The sequence below is a fragment of the Nyctereutes procyonoides genome, unplaced genomic scaffold (genome assembly GCF_905146905.1).
Source record: "Nyctereutes procyonoides isolate TBG_1078 unplaced genomic scaffold, NYPRO_anot_genome, whole genome shotgun sequence".
Classification (NCBI taxonomy): Eukaryota; Metazoa; Chordata; class Mammalia; order Carnivora; family Canidae; genus Nyctereutes; species Nyctereutes procyonoides.
This window is the reverse complement of record NW_026575030.1, coordinates 32,975,666-32,996,923: the sequence shown is the minus strand read 5'-3', so window position 1 is coordinate 32,996,923 and position 21,258 is coordinate 32,975,666. Positions and strand designations below refer to the sequence as shown.

Here is a 21,258-nt window from a genome sequence, read left to right as displayed (position 1 = left end):
TCTCCCTCGACTAAGGCAGCAGATTTCAGAGAGAGACACTGGCCCTGAACAATATGGCCTATCACTCCTGTTAATGAAGGCAATACTGACAGTGGATATGAAACAAATTGGTTTACTTCAAACCCATCACTGTGGATAAAAGCATCTTGACACTGGCCACAATTTTTCCTGATTTGTTACATGAATAAGGGTGGACAGAGAAAACAATCCATGGATTTCCCTGTTTTTGTACAGTGCTTTTCCCACTGTGGGGACAGATCAGATTATTTTCTTCATTTTGTTGTACATAAAATGCAAGACGATCAGCAAAAATAAAGGGACAGAATAGGGACAGGAATGATCGAGAAGACTTGCAGTTATCCAAAAACCACAGTGAGAAATATTTATTATTAAGATAGAAGGGATAGTGAAGTGACGGGCATGGTGTACCACAGTAGCGATTTAGTTCCTTTGGAGTCTACAATGGGTCTAATGGAGAACTGGCACAACAGCTCAACAACTTTTGGAATGTGTCCTGAAATCAAGCAGCCCTCCTTGCGATCTATTTCTGGCACTACACCACTCAAGACAGATCTATTTAATTTTTAATTATCCAACATTTTTAGTATGTCCCAATAAGACAAGTTCTCAAGACTCCAAAGATAGGCCGGATTCACTATAAGCAAACTTTGCACTTAGCTCCAGCTCCAATCATTGCTCCAAACTTTATGACAACATACTAATGTGGCTTTCCTTAAGTATTACACCAGTCACAGTAATCCGAAGTAGAAATAAACGAGTTGATGAGTAGAAAAAAACCTGTTGGTGCCGACAGAGGCCCCCAGGACTAATTTGAAGGGTGCCAGAGCTAAAATTCAGAAACCCTTGTACAATTGATGCAACCATTTTTCTATTGACTATTTTTTTGTTCTGCTGCTTCCTTCTAAAAATGATGCTGTAGCCGATGATATGTGTCCTTAGGAACTAGTATTATTTTCTACAGGACAGTCACAAACCGGGACCACTTGGTCAAGGACATTGAAAATGATCTGTATTTTAAATTGTAATGGATTCGGTGAGACCCCCTGACGGAAGAATTTAGCAATTAACTTCCCCACCAACCCTACACGAGTGCCAGTTTCCCAGCATCCTTGCCATGAATCGCCTTTTTAAGATTTTGCCAATCTGATGGGTGAGAAAAAAAAAAAAAACGTCATTTCTTTTTAATTCACGTTTCAATTAGTGAAGTTGGACATCTCTACACACAAATTGCCTATTCACAGCCCTCGTCCAATGCTGTTGAAATCATAGATTTTTTTCCCCCTTATTTCTAGGAGCAAGTCGATAGAATGTTCTGTTCTCTGTGCTGTAGAATTGGTTTTTCTAGACTCTCAATTTGACTCGAGGGGACTTTTGCCCATGCAGTTTGTTGTTGTTTTTTGTTTTTGTTTTAGGATTGGAGGGCTCCATCTCAGGCTCAAGAAAGCCCTTCTATTCCCAAACTATATTCTCCCAAAGCGTATTTAAATCCCCTCAATTTTATTCTTCCTTTGAGGTCAATCATCCACTGGGATTTCTTTTCTTGCGCGTAACACGGGAGAAGGGAGGGAACAATCCAAAAATTCAGCAGTCGGGCATCCGGAGAGCTGGCGCAAAACGAGGGGGACGGGGTTGGCGGGATTCGGGTCAGATCTCGGCAGCACTTCCGGGAAGGCTTGAAACCGTCCATCTCGAATCGCCGCCGCCTCGCCTCCCGCGCTTCCCTCCCCGGCGTCCCCCGGAACGATGCCAGGGTTTCCTTGGAACGCGGCCTTACGGCTTCTCCGGCGCCTCCAGCCACGGAACGGCTGCCTGCCCACCGGGGTCGCCGCGCCCGGGCCACTCAGCGCGCCCCAAGCCATCACAGAGCAGCCGTCCCGCGGGCGCTGCCCCGGCAAGACGGGGGCGGGGGGCGACACCGCTCTGCGCCTGCGCGCTCTCGCGGGACCCTCCCCGCCCTTCCGGGTACCCCTTGGGCAGTCCCGGCTTCCGGCCGGCGGCGCATGCGCAGCCCGGGTCGCGGCGCTCGGCGGCCGTGCGGGTCGGCGAGGTGCGAAGATGGCGGGGCTGCGCTTGGCGGCTCTGGGCGCCCGGGTGCCTTGCTGGAGGTGGGGCGGAGCGGCGGTCTTCGGCTTCCGCCGGGGCCTCAGCGCCTGGCTCGCAAGGGAGCCCGAGGGGACTCCGCGGTGGCCCCCAGGTCAGTGTCCGGACGGAGGGAGAAAGAAGCACGCGCGCTCGCGGACGTGCCTGTCTCGTGCGGTCTGGGGCGTCCTGCTCGCAAACACTCTCGCCGCCCGCCCGGCGGGGGCGGGAGGACGGCCCGGGGGGGGGGGGGGTGGCGCTGCGCGGCCCGGGCGGTCGCTGGCGGGCGGTCCCCGCAGACCCGTGCTGCGGCTGCTCTGCCGGCCTCCCCGGGGAAGCGAAGCCGCGGTCTGCAGCGCAGCCGTTGCTCGTGTCTCCCGGAGCCCAAGGAGTTTAGGGGTCTGACCCTTTATTCGGATGCATCACGGGAGGGGGCCTACGGCGGGGACGTGGCGTCGTCGTTGCGAAGGCGTAGCCGTCGCCGTCGAGCCTCGTCTGAGTTTGCCTTCCCCGGGCTCCGCGCTCAGCGCAGACCGCAGTCCTTACCCTTCGGAGGAAACTGGCGTCTGCACCAAAAACGACAGCGTTTTCCTTGTATTTCCATCTTGTGAGTCTGCTGTTTCCCCGTCCCGCTCCACCCGCAGTATATACGATCATTCTTTCTGAATCGTGTCTTTGAATTCTCTCCGCCTTTGTGATGTTTTACGTTTTTGACGTACAGGCTCTCAGGTGCGCTTGTGCTGGGAGTGGAACCTGTCAGTGCTTTATACCCTTGGTCTTGGTTGAAATTTTTAAATGTGTATAACACAGTTTAACTTATGGTTAATTGGGCAGCCCCCGGGGGCTCCGCGGGTTCAGCACCGCCTGCAGCCCGGGGCGTGACCCTGGAGACCCGGGATCAAGTCCCGCTTCGGGCTCCCTGAGTGGAGCCTGCTTCTCCCTCTGCCTGGGTCTCTGCCTCTCTCTCTCTCTCTGTGTCTGTCATGAATAAATAAAATCTTAAAAAAAAAAATAAAAGAACAGGCTGATGAAATTACTCAGCTGAAGCATGGACTTCAAGGAAAAGGAAGAATAACTTCAAGCCTGTTTGCTAACTATAGAATTTTGAGAGTCTGACTCGTCCTTCATTTTGTCCTATCTCTGTCCCTTTCAGTCCAAGCTGGCATTATTTCTGCTGGTATAACATTCTCAAAAGACCTTATGGGGGGCAGCCTAGGTGGCTCAGCTGTTCAGCGCCACCTTCAGCCCAGGGGGTGACCCTGGAGACCTGGGGTCGACTCTCGTGTCAGGCTCCCTGCTTGGAGCCTGCTTCTGCCTCTCTCTCTCTCTCTCTCTCTCTCTCTCTCATGAATAAATAAATAAAATATAAAAAAAAACCTTATGCTTAATTGGATACAACCTAAAGGCTTGTTTATACCTAAGTTCCTCTAGTGAGGTATAGTGCGCCAGTTCATTAACTAGGTTGTGATAGCCTTTCATCTATTCAACACATCACCGAGCGTTAGTTTGAGCTAACCCTTGTTGTATACAGTAAGATCACTTATAATGTTAAGAAAACCCTGTCCACTTACAGCTCACCAAAATGAAGTCCGTTGTAATCGTCTGAGGGAGAAATTCCTGTTTTGGGAAGTAATATCTAGAAGAGGATAGGAGGGATTTTTTTTTTTTTTAAGGAAATGGGAAGATGACATTTTTGCAAATGCAGTCCACCAGCCAGCATAACTGGCCCCGACTAGCCCTGGTTGTTGCTAAAAGGTTTTTTTTTTGTTTTTAAGGTTTTGTTTATTTATTTATGACAGACACACACAGAGAGAGAGAGAGTGGCAGAGACACAGGCAGAGGGAGAAGCAGGCTCCTCACAGGGAGCCCGATGTGGGACTGGATCCCAGGTCTCCGGGATCACGCCCTGGGCCGAAGGCAGGCGCTAAACCGCTGAGCCACCGGGGCTGCCCGTTGCTAAAAGTTTTAATTTGGCACATTTCATGATATACTGAAACTTTGAAACACACTTATATGTAATAGGAGACCCTTAAGGCCTTTAATTCGGTTTTTTAAAAATCAGCTTCTCGGGCTGCCTGGCTGGATCAGTTGGTAGAATGTAGGACTCTTGATCACAGATTCATGAGTTCAAGCCTCAAATCCAAAATGAAGAAAGCTTTTATCAGCCCCATGAAGGGGGCCAAGATGTTTCCATCGGCCACAATAAAGTAGAGGAAGGTTCCATTTAGTAGAAGAGATTCTGTTGGTCTAGAACAAGATTGTTAGGAAATACACAAACCTAATTGTTATTAATTAATTTATTAATTTATTTATTTAATTTATTGAGAGAGAACACGAATGTGTGTGCACACAGGGAGGGGTGGGAGAGAGAATCCCAAGCAGGCTCCACGCTCATCACAGAGCCGGATGTTGGCCTCCATCTCACACCAAGATCTTGACCTGGGCTGAAATCAAGAGTTGGACACTTAAACAGCTGAGCCACCCAGGCCCCCCACAAACCTAATTTCTTTGGAAGGAGGAGGTGGGATTATAAGTAACTCAATTTTTTAAAGTGCCTTTTCACCTTTTTTTAAGAACAAGTACAGATTCTGTGGTAGGGAAGAAATTTCAAAAACAACAAAACGGAGTAGCCTTATATAAGGTTTGTCAGTTGTACTATTGCACTTAGATTGTGTGAAGATCTGTGTACCATCCACAGCAAGCCAGACCAACACATAAAACACATAAGTGATTGCAGAGCCCCATGAGAAATCTTTTTCCAAAATATAGTACTATTATAAGTTATTCGAGGTTACTTGTAAAGAAACTGCTCTTTAAACCCACCTCACCTGAAAAATAATCATGATTGGTTATTAGCCATGGCCCATGATTTTCTGGGTGGCATGAGAGCCACCCATGATAAAGGTGAAAGTGGCACACCAGCACCCCCATCTTTGGAACAAGATCTCAAGGCAGACCAAACTTGTTTCTCCTCCAACCTGCCAAAAAGTAGAGAATGTGAAACTCCTCAAACACTGGAAAAAAATTTATGAAAACCTCACAAGGACAGCCCTGGTGGCTCAGCGGTTTATCATCACCTTCAGTCCAGGGCCTGATCCGGAAGACCCGGGATTGAGTCCCACGTTGGCTCCCTGCATGGAGCCTGCATCTCTGCCTCTCTGTCTGTGTCTCTCATGGATAAATAAATAAAAAGTTTTTGGGACGCCTGGGTGGCTCAGTGGTTGAGCGCCTGCCTTTGGCTCAGGGCGTGGTCCTGGAGTCCTGGGATCGAGTCCCACGTCGGGCTCCCTGCATTAGAGCCTGCTTCTCCCTCTACCTGTGTCTCTGCCTCTCTCTCTCTGTCTCTCAAGAATAAATAAGTGAAATATTTTTAAAATAAATAAATAAATTAGTAAATAAATAAATAAATAAATAACTTAGAAAAATAAAAACCCTCACAATAGAAGACTAAAACTAGTGTAGATAAATCTGAACATTAATTAATACTGTTTAGGACAGATGATACAGCAGCAACAGGAAAACATTTTTTATAAGTTTCTAGCTTTCATTGCCTTGGAGTTTCCTCCTCATTGCGTATTTTGGAAGAATCAAGAATCAAGTGCCTTGCTCAAAGGCACTGATTTTGATGAGTTCAGAAAATACCATGCATAAGCTTGTGATTTTAGTACTTCAAGTCTTTTTGTTTTTCCTCTTAAATGGACGTAGTTTTGACATCAGTTTGACAAGTTAAAATTGAAAATATGCAATTGACCCTAGAACAATACGGGTTTGATGGCAAGGGTCCACTTATACATTGTTTTTTTTTTTCCCCAAAAAATAGAGTACACTACTGTAAATATATTTTCTATATGATTTTCTTAACATTTCCTTTTCTCTAGCCTACTTTGTTGTAAGAATACAATATAAACACAAAATACATGTTAATCCACTGTTATCTGTAAGGCCTCCAATCAACAGTAGGCTATTGGTAGTTCAGTTTTGGGGGAGTCAGAAGTTAACAGATGGATTTTTGACTACACAGGGGTCAGCACCCCAACCCTCGTGTTGTTCAAGGATCAATTGTATATGGTTTTCCAAAAACAGTATTTGTGAACTATAGTTTATGTTTTGTGTGCTGTGTTTAGCTTGCAGACAAAAGACATCAGTCTCTTTCCTTAGTCGACCAGAGCTTCCAAACCTGGCTTATAAGAAGCTAAAAGGCAAAAGTCCAGGAGTTATCTTCATCCCTGGCTATCTTTCTGATATGAATGGTACAAAAGCATTGGCGATTGAAGAATTTTGCAAATCTCTAGGTCACGCCTGTATAAGGTAGGAACAACACGTTTCAGAGAAAATACTGCTACCATTTAGCATGGCAATGGAGAATTATTTCTGCTCTAACCAATAAAAGCAAATGGCCAGTGTTTTTATGGATTAACTTCTGTTAATGGCCTGTAAACTTTAACCTTGTGATTTAGGGTTATCGTGAATGCAACCTTTAAAAGACCTTTTTTGATGGTCCTTGTGCCACTCTGCCAATACTGACAGGAAAGGAAATTAGTGGCAACTAAACCCTTTACAAATGATAATATAACATGACAGCAAGCTACTGATAATAGTTGGCTTTCTTGTAATGCCTTGTAATTATATTGTGATTTTCCATTGGAGAGTTAAAGCCTTTTATTTGGCCTTTATAATTCTATTTTTAAAATATGTATTTAAAGATAGTATATGTATTTAAGAACATTATATATTTTTCATGTCTCTTACCTAAGATCCTTTAAGTTCCCATTTCACATCATATTCATATTGAGCCCATTCTTTCCCTTGGTGTTAAGTGCAGTCCGTAACTCCTCAATTTATTTCTCTGGCTAGTATTTTCATTGGTGTTCCCTGTCCATATACATAAATAAATGAAAGTATTCTAAAATTAGCATTGTATAGTTCATGTTTCCACTGAGTTTTCTCTTTCCCCTCACTCTAGTAGTCTGAAGATGTGGAAGCCTAAATAAGAGGGGGATATGTGTTGTTTAACCAAAATTTGATTTCACAGTTCCTAATATTTAATACTGTTAATTATTTTAGTAAAGTACTGTGCTTATTACACTGTTGTTATTAGGTTTGTTTACCTGTAACAATCATTTTATATAGTGCCTAATTTGCCAGAAGAGATAGTATGGTTTAGCAGAAAGAACACTGGCCTGGAATTCAGGAAATACAGGTATTAGCATCAATTCTAGCAATCACTATGACAAGATGAGTTGGCTGATAAACACTGGACTTCTATTCTTATCATAAAAAAGGGAGAAGTTGAGCTAAAGATAATTTCTGAATCCATTCTAGCACTAACAGCCTAAAAATCTGTTCATCTTAACTGTTAGTAGTTTCACTAACATTCACTTTATGGCTCTAGAAAATACATCTTTCAGAAATAAAATAATAAATTAAAAAAACTTAGATTTTATTCAATATATTAGCAGAGAGTATGTCAGTTATATGGATTTAGTGTTAACTCCTTTCATCGTTAACTGAATGGTTTCATTTTCATGCTCAGAACTTTAAAAAATCTGTTCTGACTTACCTGTTATTCTGAAGACTGTATCTTTTTTAAGTAGACTTTCTAACACTATTACTGGGTCCTGTAAAAAACACCATGAATTCTAAAACATGGGCGCTGTTCTTAAAGATCAGCTTGGGGAAGCACAAGATAAAATACATGTGAGAAATTAGGCAAAAATACTCATCAGAATATGACTGTGTCAAAAGAACAGTATACTTAATTGCACAAGGTGAGAGAAAACTGGGGATTGAAGTGATGAAAAACACTTTATAAAGGCACATTGAAGGATAGTTCAGATTTGGGTAAGAACGAGTTGTACAGGAAGGAGGACCACCTGGACCAAAATGTGAAAAATATCAGAAAAACTGCCATCATTCAAAAGAATTTGAATCAAGAAATTGCTACTTTACTGGTTCTTGGGTTTAAACTGAGACTCTAAATACTGTAACCAGTTCCCATCTCCCTGTAAGACATGACATGGGTGGGTTTTCCGCATTTTGGATACATATGAAATACATTTGTTAAAGATAAACAAACATAATTGAATTATAATGTGTACAGACCATTAAATGGTACAGTGTTAAAACCTAGCCTAAGTATATCTTTATAAATCTTTTTAAAAGTATAGCCCTTCACTACAAAGTTTTAATTTGACCACGTTCTTTTTTATTTTCTTTTATCAAACTTTGCTGCAATCACATCAATTACTATTAATTGTCTTTTAGCTTGTTCTAGATTTGATCTTTGATACTCCAGTTTCCTAGTTTACTTTGTTGTGCTTTTGGCTGTAAGGTTTTGGACCTTGAATGAGGAAATGGTAGTTTTGTATATTATATAAGGAATGGTACATACAGCTCTAAGAAAATGGTTTCTTATTGTCCTGTCTCCATGCCTAACATAAGATTGAGCCAGAACTCAGGAATGTAATACATGGCATTAGGGCTGTTATTCTCTCATAATTATTTGTCATAGAATATTTAATTCTAGATATGGGAATATGTCCTAGAGTTGAGGCTACTAGAATAGAGTTGTGTTGCTGTGTTTTAAAGTCTTACACAGCTTAATATGTTTGAAATATCTTTGTCCTTTGATTAGGATTCAACCAGAGTCACTGTTTTTTTACTTAAACCTTTTATTATAAGTATTTTTATTTCCATCTTGCGGTGGGGGGTGCTCTACATGTATTCTACAAGCATCATATATTTGGAATGCAGCTGTAAAAGATGCAGCAAATAGAGATGCCCGATTGCCCACCAGGGGAGGGTAAAGGAGGATTGGCTGGTGCCTTCCTTCTCCTGGGTCTGCCTGCTGTGTCCCCGGGATTGAAGAGAAGTAATAACTGTGATCAGCACTTTTACCCGTGGCTTTGTTCCACAATTATCCACGGGTCCCAAATTCTTTCACTTTATATCTAAAAATTTTTATTTCTTCTTCCTCCATAACTTATAAATCCCTAAGAAAATGTTATATGCTATATATCACATATGTGTTCTTACATGTACATTAAAAACACTAGGATTTATTAGTTTTCACTAGATTTTAAGAGAAAAACCTGAAAGCTTCATATTTGGATACAGTGATTCTACTTTAATCCTCCACTTTTATTTACTTAGTATGTGATGTGATACTTAGTGTATGAGGTTTACATGCCTCAATCTTTGGTCTCCATGAAGATTGCAGAGACAAAACTAAGAATTGTGTTTCCTCGTCCCCCACCCCCAAAGTTCTGACAGTCTCACAGGAATGATGAGGCACATTACACATGCACACTGTCTTACAGAGCAGGTTATAAACAATTATTGGTGACTGATAAAAATGAATTCTATATAAGTTGCATTAGATAGACCTTTTTTTCTTCAGCTTGTCTGGGAAGTTTTTCCAGCAGAGAAAAAGGGTCATTTGGACTAAGCTCTGAGAGTAAATGAGCTGTGAAGGTGAAAGGAAGAAGGTGTTCCAGGTAAAGGGAATATTATGAGGCATGAAACAGGACAGAAAGCAAGAGCCAGTTGATTAACAGCAGATTGATCTGTTTGGCCAAGGTAGCAGTTGCCTCTGATGAAATGATAAAAGGTTGATCCAAGATGACCAGAAGATAATGGTCTATAAAAACAGGCTGCCACGCTGAATGTTTATGTTGTATGTCACAGAGAATCACTGAAGTTAATGCCGTGTCAGTATAATGTTGCAGAAGAAACCTGTTAGGTATACAGTGGATTCATTTGGAGAGAGACTAGCCGTAGAGACATGGAAGGCTGCTGTGACAGGCCAGGCTTACCATGACAGAGACCTTCAGTGTGATTGCAGAGACAGAGATGAGGAGGAGAAATGAGAGTGAGGGAGGATGGTACAGGGCACACAGCATTCAGTATCCTGGAAAAAACTAATCTGCATAAAACAATCTGCTTAAAATTTGCTGACTACATAATAAGAAAAGCGTTGAGTGAGTACATACAAAAGAAAGTGATGGTAGTAAGCAGGGCATGTATGTCAAAGAATGTGCCTCAAAGGCAGTGTGTCTTGTTTTAAAGGATGATCAGGAGCTGGAGTGGTGAAGGAAGGCTTGCCAGGCAGTGGGATAGCACACAAAGGCTCAGCATTACGAAAGGGCTTCCCCAGGGATTGGAATAGTTAGGTAGGACGGGGGTTTAAGGTAATCTGCAGGCATGGTATGATGATACTTCATGATCTGTTAAATTGAGGCCTGGAAAGAGAGGTGAAATGCCCGGATCACACAGACTTGGAACCTGGAGAACTAGAAAGTTCAAAGGAGAAGCAAACTAAGGGGATGAGCTGGTGTTCATGAGGTTGATTTGCCTCTTTCCCTGTCATTAATTTAGTAAATACTCAGCATTCACCACATGCAAAGTACTGGTCTAGGCCCCAGGATAGGAATGCTGAACAAAGCAGTCTGGGCCCCCTGGTGCTTCCATTCCAGTGTGGGAGACAGACCACACCAACAGTCAGATTCCTTATAGGTCAAGCAGCAACATATGCCATGAAGAAAATAAAGTGGGTAAGGAATTTGAGGATGATGAGAGAAGCAGTTTGGGATTGGGTGGTCACAGAAGGCATCCCTGGGGATGAAACAAACGTTGGAGCTGAAGGCCTGAATGAAGTGAGGGAGCAAGCAAAGTGACTATCTGGAGGTGTCCAGTGTTCCATGTGGAAAGTGCAGCTGATGTCAAACTCCTGAGGCAAAACCATGGGTGGTGTAGTCCACGAACTTCAAGAAGGCAAGTGAAGATGCAGTTGCAGAGAAGGAACAGGAAGAAATGAGATCAGAGAGGTAGTCAGAGGCCACGTTATGGTAAGGACTGGATATTTAAAGATTATAGAAAGCTTTTGGAGGGTTTGTGCAAGACATGATTTTTGGTTTAAAAGGATCACTGACTGCTGCAGGGGGAAGAGATGCAACGGTAGGAAAGGGAGGCAGGAAGACTCCTGAGGAGACTGTCACACTAGTCAGTCAGAGGAGATTAGTGACATGGAGTGGCCGCTGGTGGCAGAGGGAGGTGAGAGTGGATGGAAGTGGTATTTGAAGGTTCTACCACTAGGATCTGCTAAAATATATATTGACCTCAGTATTTTATTTTAATATATTTCAAGCATTGTAATTATAACAAATGTGCTATGTTTCTTAAAAATCAGAGAAGCAAATGTATAGATAAATATCTAGACATAGACCTATGTTTTCCCTTTTTCTAGGTTTGATTTGTCAGGAGTTGGAAATTCGGATGGTAATTTACAAGAATGCACAGTGGGAAAGTGGAGAAAAGATGTTCTTTCTATAATTGACGATGTAGCTGAAGGACCTCAGGTGATTGTTTTTGTTAAATCTGATTATTGACCAACCTCATGCTTTTTGAGCTGTTTCTTTAGCTATGAAAATTTAATAGTTCAAGTGTTTTACCATCAGTTTTGGTATTTGATTTAAAATAGTTCTATCGAGGGAGGGGCAAGATGGCGGAAGAGCAGGGTCCCCAAATCACCTGTCCCCAACAAATTACCTAGATAACCTTCAAACCATCCTGAAAATTTACGAATTCGGCCTGAGATGTAAAGAGAGACCAGCTGGAAGGCTACAGTGAGAAGAGTCCGCGCTTCTATCGAGGTAGGAAGACGGGGAAAAAGAAATAAAGGAACAAAAGGCCTCCGAGGGGGAGGGGCCCCGCGAGGAGCCGGGCTGAGGCCGGGGCGAGTGTCCCCAGGACAGGAGAGCCCCGTCCCGGAGGAGCAGGAGCTGCACCAACCTTCCCGGGCGGGCGGAAAGGGGCTCGCAGGGAGTTGGAGCAGGACCCAGGAGGGCGGGGATGCCCTCGGGCTCCCGGGGACACTAACAGGCACCTGCAAGCGCAGGAGAGTGCACCGAGCTCCCTAAGGGCTGCAGCGCGCAGGGCGGGACCGACCGGAGCAGCTCGGAGGGGCTCGGGAGCGGATCCAGGGAGGGAGCTGCAGGGCGGGAGCGCGAATCCAACAGCGCAGGCCCCGGAGCACAGGGCGCCGGGACACAGCCCAGGATCCGGCCTCCCCCGGGACAGGCAGAGCCGGGAAGGCCCAGGACAGCGAGGACGGACGCTCCTGCCCCGAGCTGAGCAGATCAGCGGCCCCGCCCCGGAGCCTCCAGGCCCTGCGGACGGAGAAGCCGAGAGCCCCGAGCCCCGTAGTTCCTGCGGAGGCTGAATCCAGGCTTCCAGAGTTGCCATAGCAACTGCGACTGTTCCTCCTGGGGCCTGACCGGGTAAACAACCCCCGCTGAGCCCGGCAGCAGGCAGGGGCAGAGCAGCTCCCCCAAGTGCTAACACCTGAAAATCAGCGCAGCAGGCCCCTCCCCCAGAAGACCAGCTGGACGGACCAGTGATACTCCCCCGTGTTCCAATACAACTTGTTTTTGGCCACTCTGCACTGAGCAAAATGACTAGAAGGAAAACCTCACTTCAAAAGAAAGAATCAGAAACAGCCCTCTCTCCCACAGAGTTACAAAATCTGGATTACACTTCAATGTCAGAAAGCCAATTCAGAAGCACCATTATACAGCTACTGGTGGCTCTAGAAAAAAGCATTAAGGCCTCACGAGACTTCATGACTGCAGAATTTAGATCCAATCAGGCAGAAATTAAAAATCAATTGAATGAGATGCAATCCAAACTAGAAGTCCTAACGACGAGGGTTAACGAGGTGGAAGAACGAGTGAGTGACATAGAAGACAAGTTAATGGCAAAGAGGGAAACTGAGGAAAAAAGAGATAAACAATTAAAGAACCATGAAGACAGATTAAGGGAAATAAATGACACTCTAAGGAAGAAAAACCTACGTTTAATTGGGGTTCCCGAGGGCGCCGAAAGGGACAGAGGGCCAGAATATGTATTTGAACAAATCCTAGCTGAAAACTTTCCCAATCTGGGAAGGGAAACAGGCATTCAGATCCAGGAAATAGAGAGATCCCCCCCTAAAATCAATAAAAACCGTTCAACACCTCGACATCTAATAGTGAAGCTTGCAAATTCCAAAGATAAAGAGAAGATCCTTAAAGCAGCAAGAGACAAGAAGTCCCTGACTTTCATGGGGAGGAATATTAGGGTAACAGCAGACCTCTCCACAGAGACCTGGCAGGCCAGAAAGGGCTGGCAGGATATATTCAGGGTCCTAAATGAGAAGAACATGCAACCAAGAATACTTTATCCAGCAAGGCTCTCATTCAAAATGGAAGGAGAGATAAAGAGCTTCCAAGACAGGCAGGAACTGAAAGGATATGTGACCTCCAAACCAGCTCTGCAAGAAATTTTAAGGGGGACTCTTAAAACTCCCCTTTAAGAAGAAGTTCAAGTAACTCTGAACGTGAATGGGCTTAATGACCCCATCAAAAGGCGCAGAGTTTCAGACTGGATAAAAAAACAGGACCCATCTATTTGCTGTCTACAAGAGACTCATTTTAGACAGAAGGACACCTACAACCTGAAAATAAAAGGTTGGAGAACCATTTACCATTCAAATGGTTCTCAAAATATACCCTAAAAACTACAGAACACTTCTGAAAGAAATTGAGGAAGACACAAAGAGATGGAAAAATATTCCATGCTCATGGATTGGCAGAATTAATATTGTGAAAATGTCAATGTTACCCAGGGCAATTTACACGTTTAATGCAATCCCTATCAAAATACCATGGACTTTCTTCAGAGACTTAGAACAAATTATTTTAAGATTTGTGTGGAATCAGAAAAGACCCCAAACAGCCAGGGGAATTTTAAAAAAAGAAAACCATATCTGGGGGCATCACAATGCCAGATTTCAGGTTGTACTACAAAGCTGTGTTCATCAAGACAGTGTGGTACTGGCACAAAAACAGACATATAGATCAATGGAACAGAACAGAGAACCCAGAAGTGGACCCTGAACTTTATGCTCAACTAATATACGATAAAGGAGGAAAGACGATCCACTGGAAGAAAGACAGTCTCTTCAATAAATGGTGCTGGGAAAATTGGACATCCACATGCAGAAGAATGAAACTGGACCACTCTCTTGCACCATACACAAAGATAAACTCAAAATAGATGAAAGATCTAAATGTGAGACAAGATTCCATCAAAATCCCAGAGAAGAACTCAGCAACACCCTTTTTGAACTTGGCCACAGTAACCGGAGAAGGACAAACAGTGTATGTTCTCATTCATTTGGGGAATATGAATAATAGCGAAAGGGAATATAAGGGAAGGGAGAAGAAATGTGTGAGAAATATCAGAAAGGGAGACAGAACATAAAGACTTCTAACTCTGGGAAATGAACTAGGGGTGGTGGAGGGGGAGGAGGGTGGGGGTGGGGTGAATGGGTGACGGGCACTGAGGGGTACACTTGACGGGATGAGCACTGGGTGTTATTCTGTATGTTGGTAAATTGAACACAAATAAAAATTAATTTATAAAAAAAAAAATAAAATAGTTCTATCATTTTAATTGTCTCATAAAATGTAAGTAGCCTTTTACTTTTCACTGTAATCATGGTTTTAATTCTACTTTATGCCAAATATTAAAAGTCAGAGAGCTAACGGATATAAAAGAAAAAAAGTACATACATAAGCTTTTTAGTCTGCTTACAGAAAAGAGAAACTACTCTTTAAAACTTTATAAATTTTTACTTTAGATACTAGTTGGAATTAGCCTCGGTGGATGGCTTATGTTTCATGCTGCGATCGCAAGGCCACAAAAGGTTGTTGCACTTATTGGTATAGCGACAGCTGTAGATAGCCTAGTGACACAGTTCAATCAGCTTCCTGTTGAGGTAAGTCACAAGTAGCCTCAGTGTATAAATCCTGTCATTCTCCTGCTCCTTCTGTCTTTGAATATTTGTTCATGTGTCATTGTCCTTTGACTTCCTATGCTCGCTCATCTTTTGCCTTAGCTGCACTTTTGTATATAATCTCCTTGCCTTCTTTAAATAATTGGCCTCTGTTCAAGATTTCTTTTTTTCACAGCCCCTTCAAATCATTCTGCCAAATATTTGAGCCCTGTTGATGAGATCACACTTTAAATTTCTTTTTTTAGCAACATTTTATTAATCACATTTATCTACTTGTATCATACATCTTGATCTCTTTTTGTATCTCTTATTTTTATTTTGTGGCATATGGGAAACAGTACCTATTCTTATGATCATGTTAGACTTGGCTCATCGATGTTGAAAAAAAAATTTTTTTAAGCCTGAAAGCCGCCTCAGAGCCTCTCAGTGAAGCGCTCCAAGTACACACCATCAGTCGATCAGAATTAGCACACAGGAGATGAAATTAGCCATTCCTGCTTAAACATTTAGTTGGCATTTTTTTCTACTACTAATTCTCACTTTAGAAAAAAAAAAGTGCTTTTCATTATTAGCATCCTCTTCAGCACATCATGGTTGAAATGAGGTTTCTGAAATAAATGAAAGTAATTTACTTGTTAGTAGTGGACATATGTTTAATACTGGAAGGAAGTCAGCCAGAATATTAATGGTGGTTATATCCATGAGGTGGGATTATGTGCAGTTACTTTTTTTATAATTTCTGTATTTCCTGTGTTTTCTATAACAAGCATATGACTTTGATTAGAAACATTGTTTAAGATAAATGATCTAAAAAATAAGACAAATTATAATCTAAAATGTTAAAATTCTTCAAGAATCAAAAGATATCCTGTGTTTTATCTTAAGAGAATAAATGTATTAATGATATCCTTGCTCAGTTTTCAGGAAGTACTTGGAAGACTTCATTGTCATCCAAAACAACACATTTTTTTCTCATTCCCTAGGAATCTGAAAGGCAAAAACAGTACTTTTGTTTGTTTGTTTTAATGTTTAGCCTGAAATTATATGTTTGATTGTCCAGAGTAACTGCCATCTTATTTTTCATTTTTAGTTCTAGGCTTTCTTTGATTCTGATTCTTTCTTTCTTTTCTCCCCTTATTCCATCCCTATTTTAATGACTTCACATATAGAAGATATATATTTTTATTTTTTTTTAAAGATTTTATTTATTTATTCATGAGAGACATGCAGAGGGGGGGCGGGTAGAGACACAGACAGAGGGAGAAGCAGGCTCCGTGCAGGGAGCCTGACATGGGACTCGATCCAGGGTCTCCAGGATCACACCCAGGGCTGCAGGCGGCGCCAAACCGCTGCACCACCGGGGCTGCCCTATAGACACTTTTAGTTTTGTGATCTTGAAATGTAAACAATTGTTATTCCTAAGATTTAGTTTTGTGTAATGAGAATGATACCCAAACTGATTCCAAGAAATAATTTTCTTCCCCTTCATTTTCCCTTTCAGTTGGGGTGAAGCAACACCTGAATTAAGATGTTACCTGATAAAGCTTAATCTAAGTTTGAAACCAAGCCACAGCAGTTGTTCCCTGTCAACTTTAAATGTGAAATTTAACTTCTCTAGATTCTTCTACCCTCTTTTGCAAAGAAAATGCAATAATAATCATTAACAGGATCTTATGAGATACTGTGTAAAGTCCCTGTCACAGTACCTTGCATCTACTGTTTAGTTATTGATTACTATCATTGTTACATTTTTATCTCTTTTCCTCTTCCTCTAGGACTGCTTTCCTTGGACTGTTTAAGACTATTGCATGTGTCAGTGTTGCATAAAAACTTTTATTTTCCTCATTTTTCTTAACAGGTAAAAAAAGAAATAGAGATGAAAGGCATGTGGGACATACCATCAAAGTACAGTGAAGAAGGAATTTATCACATTCAGTACAGTTTCATTAAAGAAGCGGAGCACCACTGCTTGTTACATAGCCCAATCCCCGTGAACTGCCCTGTACGATTGCTCCATGGCATGAAAGATGACATCATACCTTGGCATACGTCCATACAAGTTGCTGACCGAGTAGTCAGCACAGATGTAGATGTCATCCTCCGAAAACATAGTGATCACCGAATGAAGGAAAAAGCGGACATTCAACTTCTTGTTTATACTATTGATGACTTAATTGATAAGCTTTCAACTATAGTTAACTAGATCATATTTTTAGTTGGTATGTAAACTAATGGATCCAAGAGATTAGAGGAGGGATAACAGGTGAAAGTCCCTGATATTTAGGTTTTTTCCTCTTTGTCTATATTTTGTAAATATCACACGAATACTTATTTAATGAAGTATGATACAAATTGTAAAGAAAATAGAAGTTGCTGTTTGAAAATTTTTCTCCTTCCTTCAATCCTTGATATTTTTATTTATTTATTTATTTATGATAGTCACACAGAGAGAGAGAGAGGCAGAGACACAGGCAGAGGGAGAAGCAGGCTCCATGCACCGGGAGCCCGACGTGGGATTCGATCCCGGATCTCCAGGATCGCGCCCTGGGCCAAAGGCAGGCGCTAAACCTCTGGCGCCCCCCAGGGATCCCAATCCTTGATATTTTTTAATTGAAGTATAGTTGACACACAATGTTAGAATTTCAGGTGTACAACATAGTGATTTTGACAACTCTATGTATTATCCTATGCCCACCACAAGTGTAGCTACTGTCTGTCACCATATGGTGCTATTACAACACCATTGACTCTGTTCCCTCTGTACCTTTCATCCCTATGATTTATTCCATGACTGGAGCCCGTATCTCCCCTTCACCTGTTTTTGCCCATCCTCCCACCCCCTTCCCTGTGACAACCACCAATTTGTTCTCTGAATTAATGGGTCTCTTTCTGATTTGTTTTGCTCTTTAGGTTCCACATATAAGTGAAATCATAACATATTTGTCTTTCTGTGACTTAACTTCACTTAATCTAATACCCTCTAGGTCTATACATGTTGCATGTTGTTTTTTTTTTTTTCGTAAAATATTTCCTGCTTTTTTATTCAAGACATGTTCACCTGCTAAATGCTTACGTTAACTGGGATAGCTCTTAATTGTGTTCTCAGAATTGTTAAGAAAGTTTGATTTTTTTTTTTTTTTGGTCTTTTGTCTGATGTCAGTTCTGTAGAGATTTGTAAAATTGCTCCTGATTTTAAAATGCAGTTCACAAAATATAGGACAATGTTTATTGAAATAAACCTGAAATGATCAGAAAAATGTCTGAAGCATAATAAAGTTCAAAAAGTGAGGATACACTTTATATATTATGTTCTGCATGTTATGTTTGAACTTAATGTTATCTGTTTTTAAATGTTCAAAACTTTAAAATAATATAAAGAAAATATATCATTTCTAAATTTTGGCTTATATGCCATTTAAATGGGGGGGATTTGATCTTGATGTAGTACTCTAAAGAGGCAACTTATCTTTCTATATAATTGCCTGCCTGCAGAAACCTTCCTTTACTATTATGTGCCTTTAAGAACAAAGAGCCAAGTGACTGCCATCTAAGTCAGAGGGCTTCCTGAGGTGGGGAGATAGTAAGAAAATATGAACTGCAATTAGTACAAAGGTGTTTTTCAAGAACTAAAATGGGCTTACATAGTAGTGAGCCTTGATATCAATGAGGTGGTGTCTTTTAGCTTTTAAATTTGGCTGGACTTTATTTAGGCTGCTTAAGTTGTGTCTGTCAAAGTAAAATAAATTGATAACATGACCTATAGAAAGAACATTTTTGGGATAAAATTCCCATGCCAGAGAACGCTAAAATAGCAAGCCCGACTGCGTAGACTCAGCGAGACCAGCTTACAAGGTGAGCCCTTGGCTGGCGTCTGGGAATTTGACTTTTAGGAGGTTTCCACCATCCCTGGAACTGGTAAAAGTGGCTCACTAAACTGTCTATACTGTATGAACGGTATGGTTTGTGCTCCACACCTTTCTGGGAGTCTGGAATTGTGATAGGTACCAGACAGAGGCTAAGTGGCCAGCTCCCGATACCTGGGCACTGAGTATCACAAGCTTACCCGGTGGACCTTTCACATGTATGGTCACAACTGTTACTGGGGGAGTTTCGGCATGACCACTGGGAAAGAATTCTTGGAAGCTTGTGCCTAATTTCCCCAGACTTCACCCCATATGTCTTTCCTTTGCAGATTTTGTTCTGTATTCCTAGTAAGTCATAGCCGTGAGTAGAACTATGTGCTGAGTCCTAACAAATTGTCAAACCTACAGGTGGTCTTCAGGACCCCGGACACAGATACTAAAAAGGAGAATGTCCTACAGGACTACAATCTATGAGTTATACTGAACAAAAATCACTTACCAATCAAATATACATGAATCATGCGTATTCCTCGATGCCTAGTGCTAGCATGAGTTTGTAGCAGATGGCAGGGTGGCTATGCCAGGGCCTGCTCCACCCAGACATTGCTAGGCATGAGAATTCGAAAGATGAAGAGAAAACAGCCCTGCCCATGAGATTTTCCTAGGGTTAAGCATCTCAAAAAATGTAATAAGCATGATTGAAGATTGCCAGCATACCTGTAGAGGCATTACGCATAGTGGTTAGGGATGGGCTATGCAGGTGGGCTTAAAATCCAGCTCATCATTTACAAACCCTGTAATTGAGCAATTTACTTAACCTCCCCGAAGTTTCCTCAGCTGTCAGATGACATAAAGCTAGATAATAAAGCATAAGGGTTAAATAGGTGCAGTACATTTGGAACAGTGACCAACATGGGAGTCCCTACCTTTTCACTTTTATGATGCACTGAGCACAGTCTGGTGAGAAACTGGTGGACATAATTCGTGGGGGTTAGGAAGGAAAAGAGGCAAGGAAGCAGGCAGGGCTTATAAAGTACCTGCCTCTCCTCAAGATGCCAAATTAGAAGGTTAGTTGTGTGGTATCCTTTTAAACGTTCAAAGGTTAGAAGAGACGCCTGGGTGGCTTAGCGGTTGAGCATCACAGCTCAGGGTGTGATCCCGGGGTTCTGGAATCGAGTCCCGTATCAGGCTTCCTGCATGGAGCCTGCTTCTCCCTCTGCCTGTGTCTCTGCCTCTCTGTGTGTCTCTCATGAATGGATAAAATATTAAAAAAAAAAAAAAACAGGAAGGAGGAGGAACCTTCCCTACCCGAATATAGGAAAAACTGTTTAAAATTTTCAACTAGTTTTACAAAGATAACACGAATTCCATATGGTTTTTGTATCAATGAGATCATGTATTCTAGTGCGTTGTTAGTTACTTTAGTGGGTTTTTCCCCCCTAAAACTCCATGCCATGTATCCAGTGACACAGAAAATGCTTGAACAACCAGCAGCCCCCGAGTGCTTTATCCTCTGGAACTCCTGCATCATTCTAAATGCACGACCCTTCTAAATCTCAGCATGTACAATGGAAAGAGCTAAGGCAAACGCCAATGGTAAGGAAAGCTAAGCGAGACCAGAATAAATTTGCTTTTGCTGCATCTGTTGAGCTTAGAGGCATCTCCAGACACAAATCCAAACGGTATGTTGTTCTCTGAGCAGTCAATAGAAAGTTCTGTGTGGAGGAGAGGAGGGAAAGAGCCTTGGGCAAGGCTGAGCTTTGTAAAGCATGGAAGCATGGAGACAGCAAGGAGAACAGGACTCGCCACACAACCATTCAGGGCCCAAAGGGAATGTGCCAAATGTTCATTAAATTTGAAACTGTTAAAAAAACAAAACCCAAACAACTCTTATTTTCTGAAGGAAAGAAGATGGTGGAATGTAAATATAGCTTTTAAAGATTCCCTCTAAGAGTACATCTAAAGTCATTTTTTAAAAATTATTTAAAAATTAAAAAAATAAAGTCATTTTTAATTTAGAAACGTAATCACATGATATGCATAGTTGGTTTGATATTTTAAAAAGTGGTGCTTTTATGCATTTAGAGAATATACCTAGGAAAAGGCAAGCAATTTTTCTTTTTTAACCAAATGTGTCTTTTGAAGAAATTATCCTTCCACACATTTGGGCTTTCAGAGTCTTGCCGACAGAAAAACTTTCTTCTACTAAAAAAAAATAATAATAAATAATAAATTAAAAAAAAAATAAGCTCAAATGTCAGTTTCCCAGGGAAAGCCTTTCCCAACTCCTTTCCACCTTTCTTTTCTAATAAGTTTGTCCCTGGTCCACTGTGCTTTCTCAAGAACAGCAATCTGTTCTCCCCCTTTTGGTAGAATTTAAGTGCTTTGAGATTCTCTGGTATATTCCAACCTCCCTCTCTCAAAGGACCACTGAGGTCAGGAGCTTCGTTTTGACATGGC

At 41.9% G+C, this 21,258-nt stretch overlaps 1 protein-coding gene across 2 annotated transcripts; it reads left to right on the top strand.

The window, feature by feature from the left end:
- The first annotated feature begins 1,065 nt into the window (after positions 1–1,065).
- ABHD10 (abhydrolase domain containing 10, depalmitoylase) lies at positions 1,066–20,757 on the top strand. Of its 2 annotated transcripts, XM_055316353.1 has the most exons (5): positions 1,066–2,215; positions 6,225–6,408; positions 11,345–11,456; positions 14,780–14,917; positions 16,794–20,757. In XM_055316353.1, exons 1-5 carry the CDS (start codon positions 1,765–1,767, stop codon positions 17,136–17,138), a joined length of 1,230 nt encoding a protein of 409 aa, XP_055172328.1. In that variant the 5' UTR covers positions 1,066–1,764; the 3' UTR covers positions 17,139–20,757. The 2 variants fall into 2 exon arrangements, with proteins under 2 accessions (XP_055172328.1, XP_055172329.1); XM_055316354.1 differs by lacking the exon at positions 14,780–14,917 and having other exon boundaries at positions 1,067–2,215.
- The last annotated feature ends 501 nt before the right edge of the window (positions 20,758–21,258 follow it).

Coding starts and splice junctions, on each gene's coding strand:
- ABHD10 (XM_055316353.1), top strand. CDS start 1,765: ATGCCAGGGTTTCCTTGGAACGCGGCCTTACGGCTTCTCCGGCGCCTC. Junction 2,216..6,224: donor GACTCCGCGGTGGCCCCCAG/GTCAGTGTCCGG, acceptor TGCTGTGTTTAG/CTTGCAGACAAAAGACATCA. Junction 6,409..11,344: donor CTAGGTCACGCCTGTATAAG/GTAGGAACAACA, acceptor CCCTTTTTCTAG/GTTTGATTTGTCAGGAGTTG.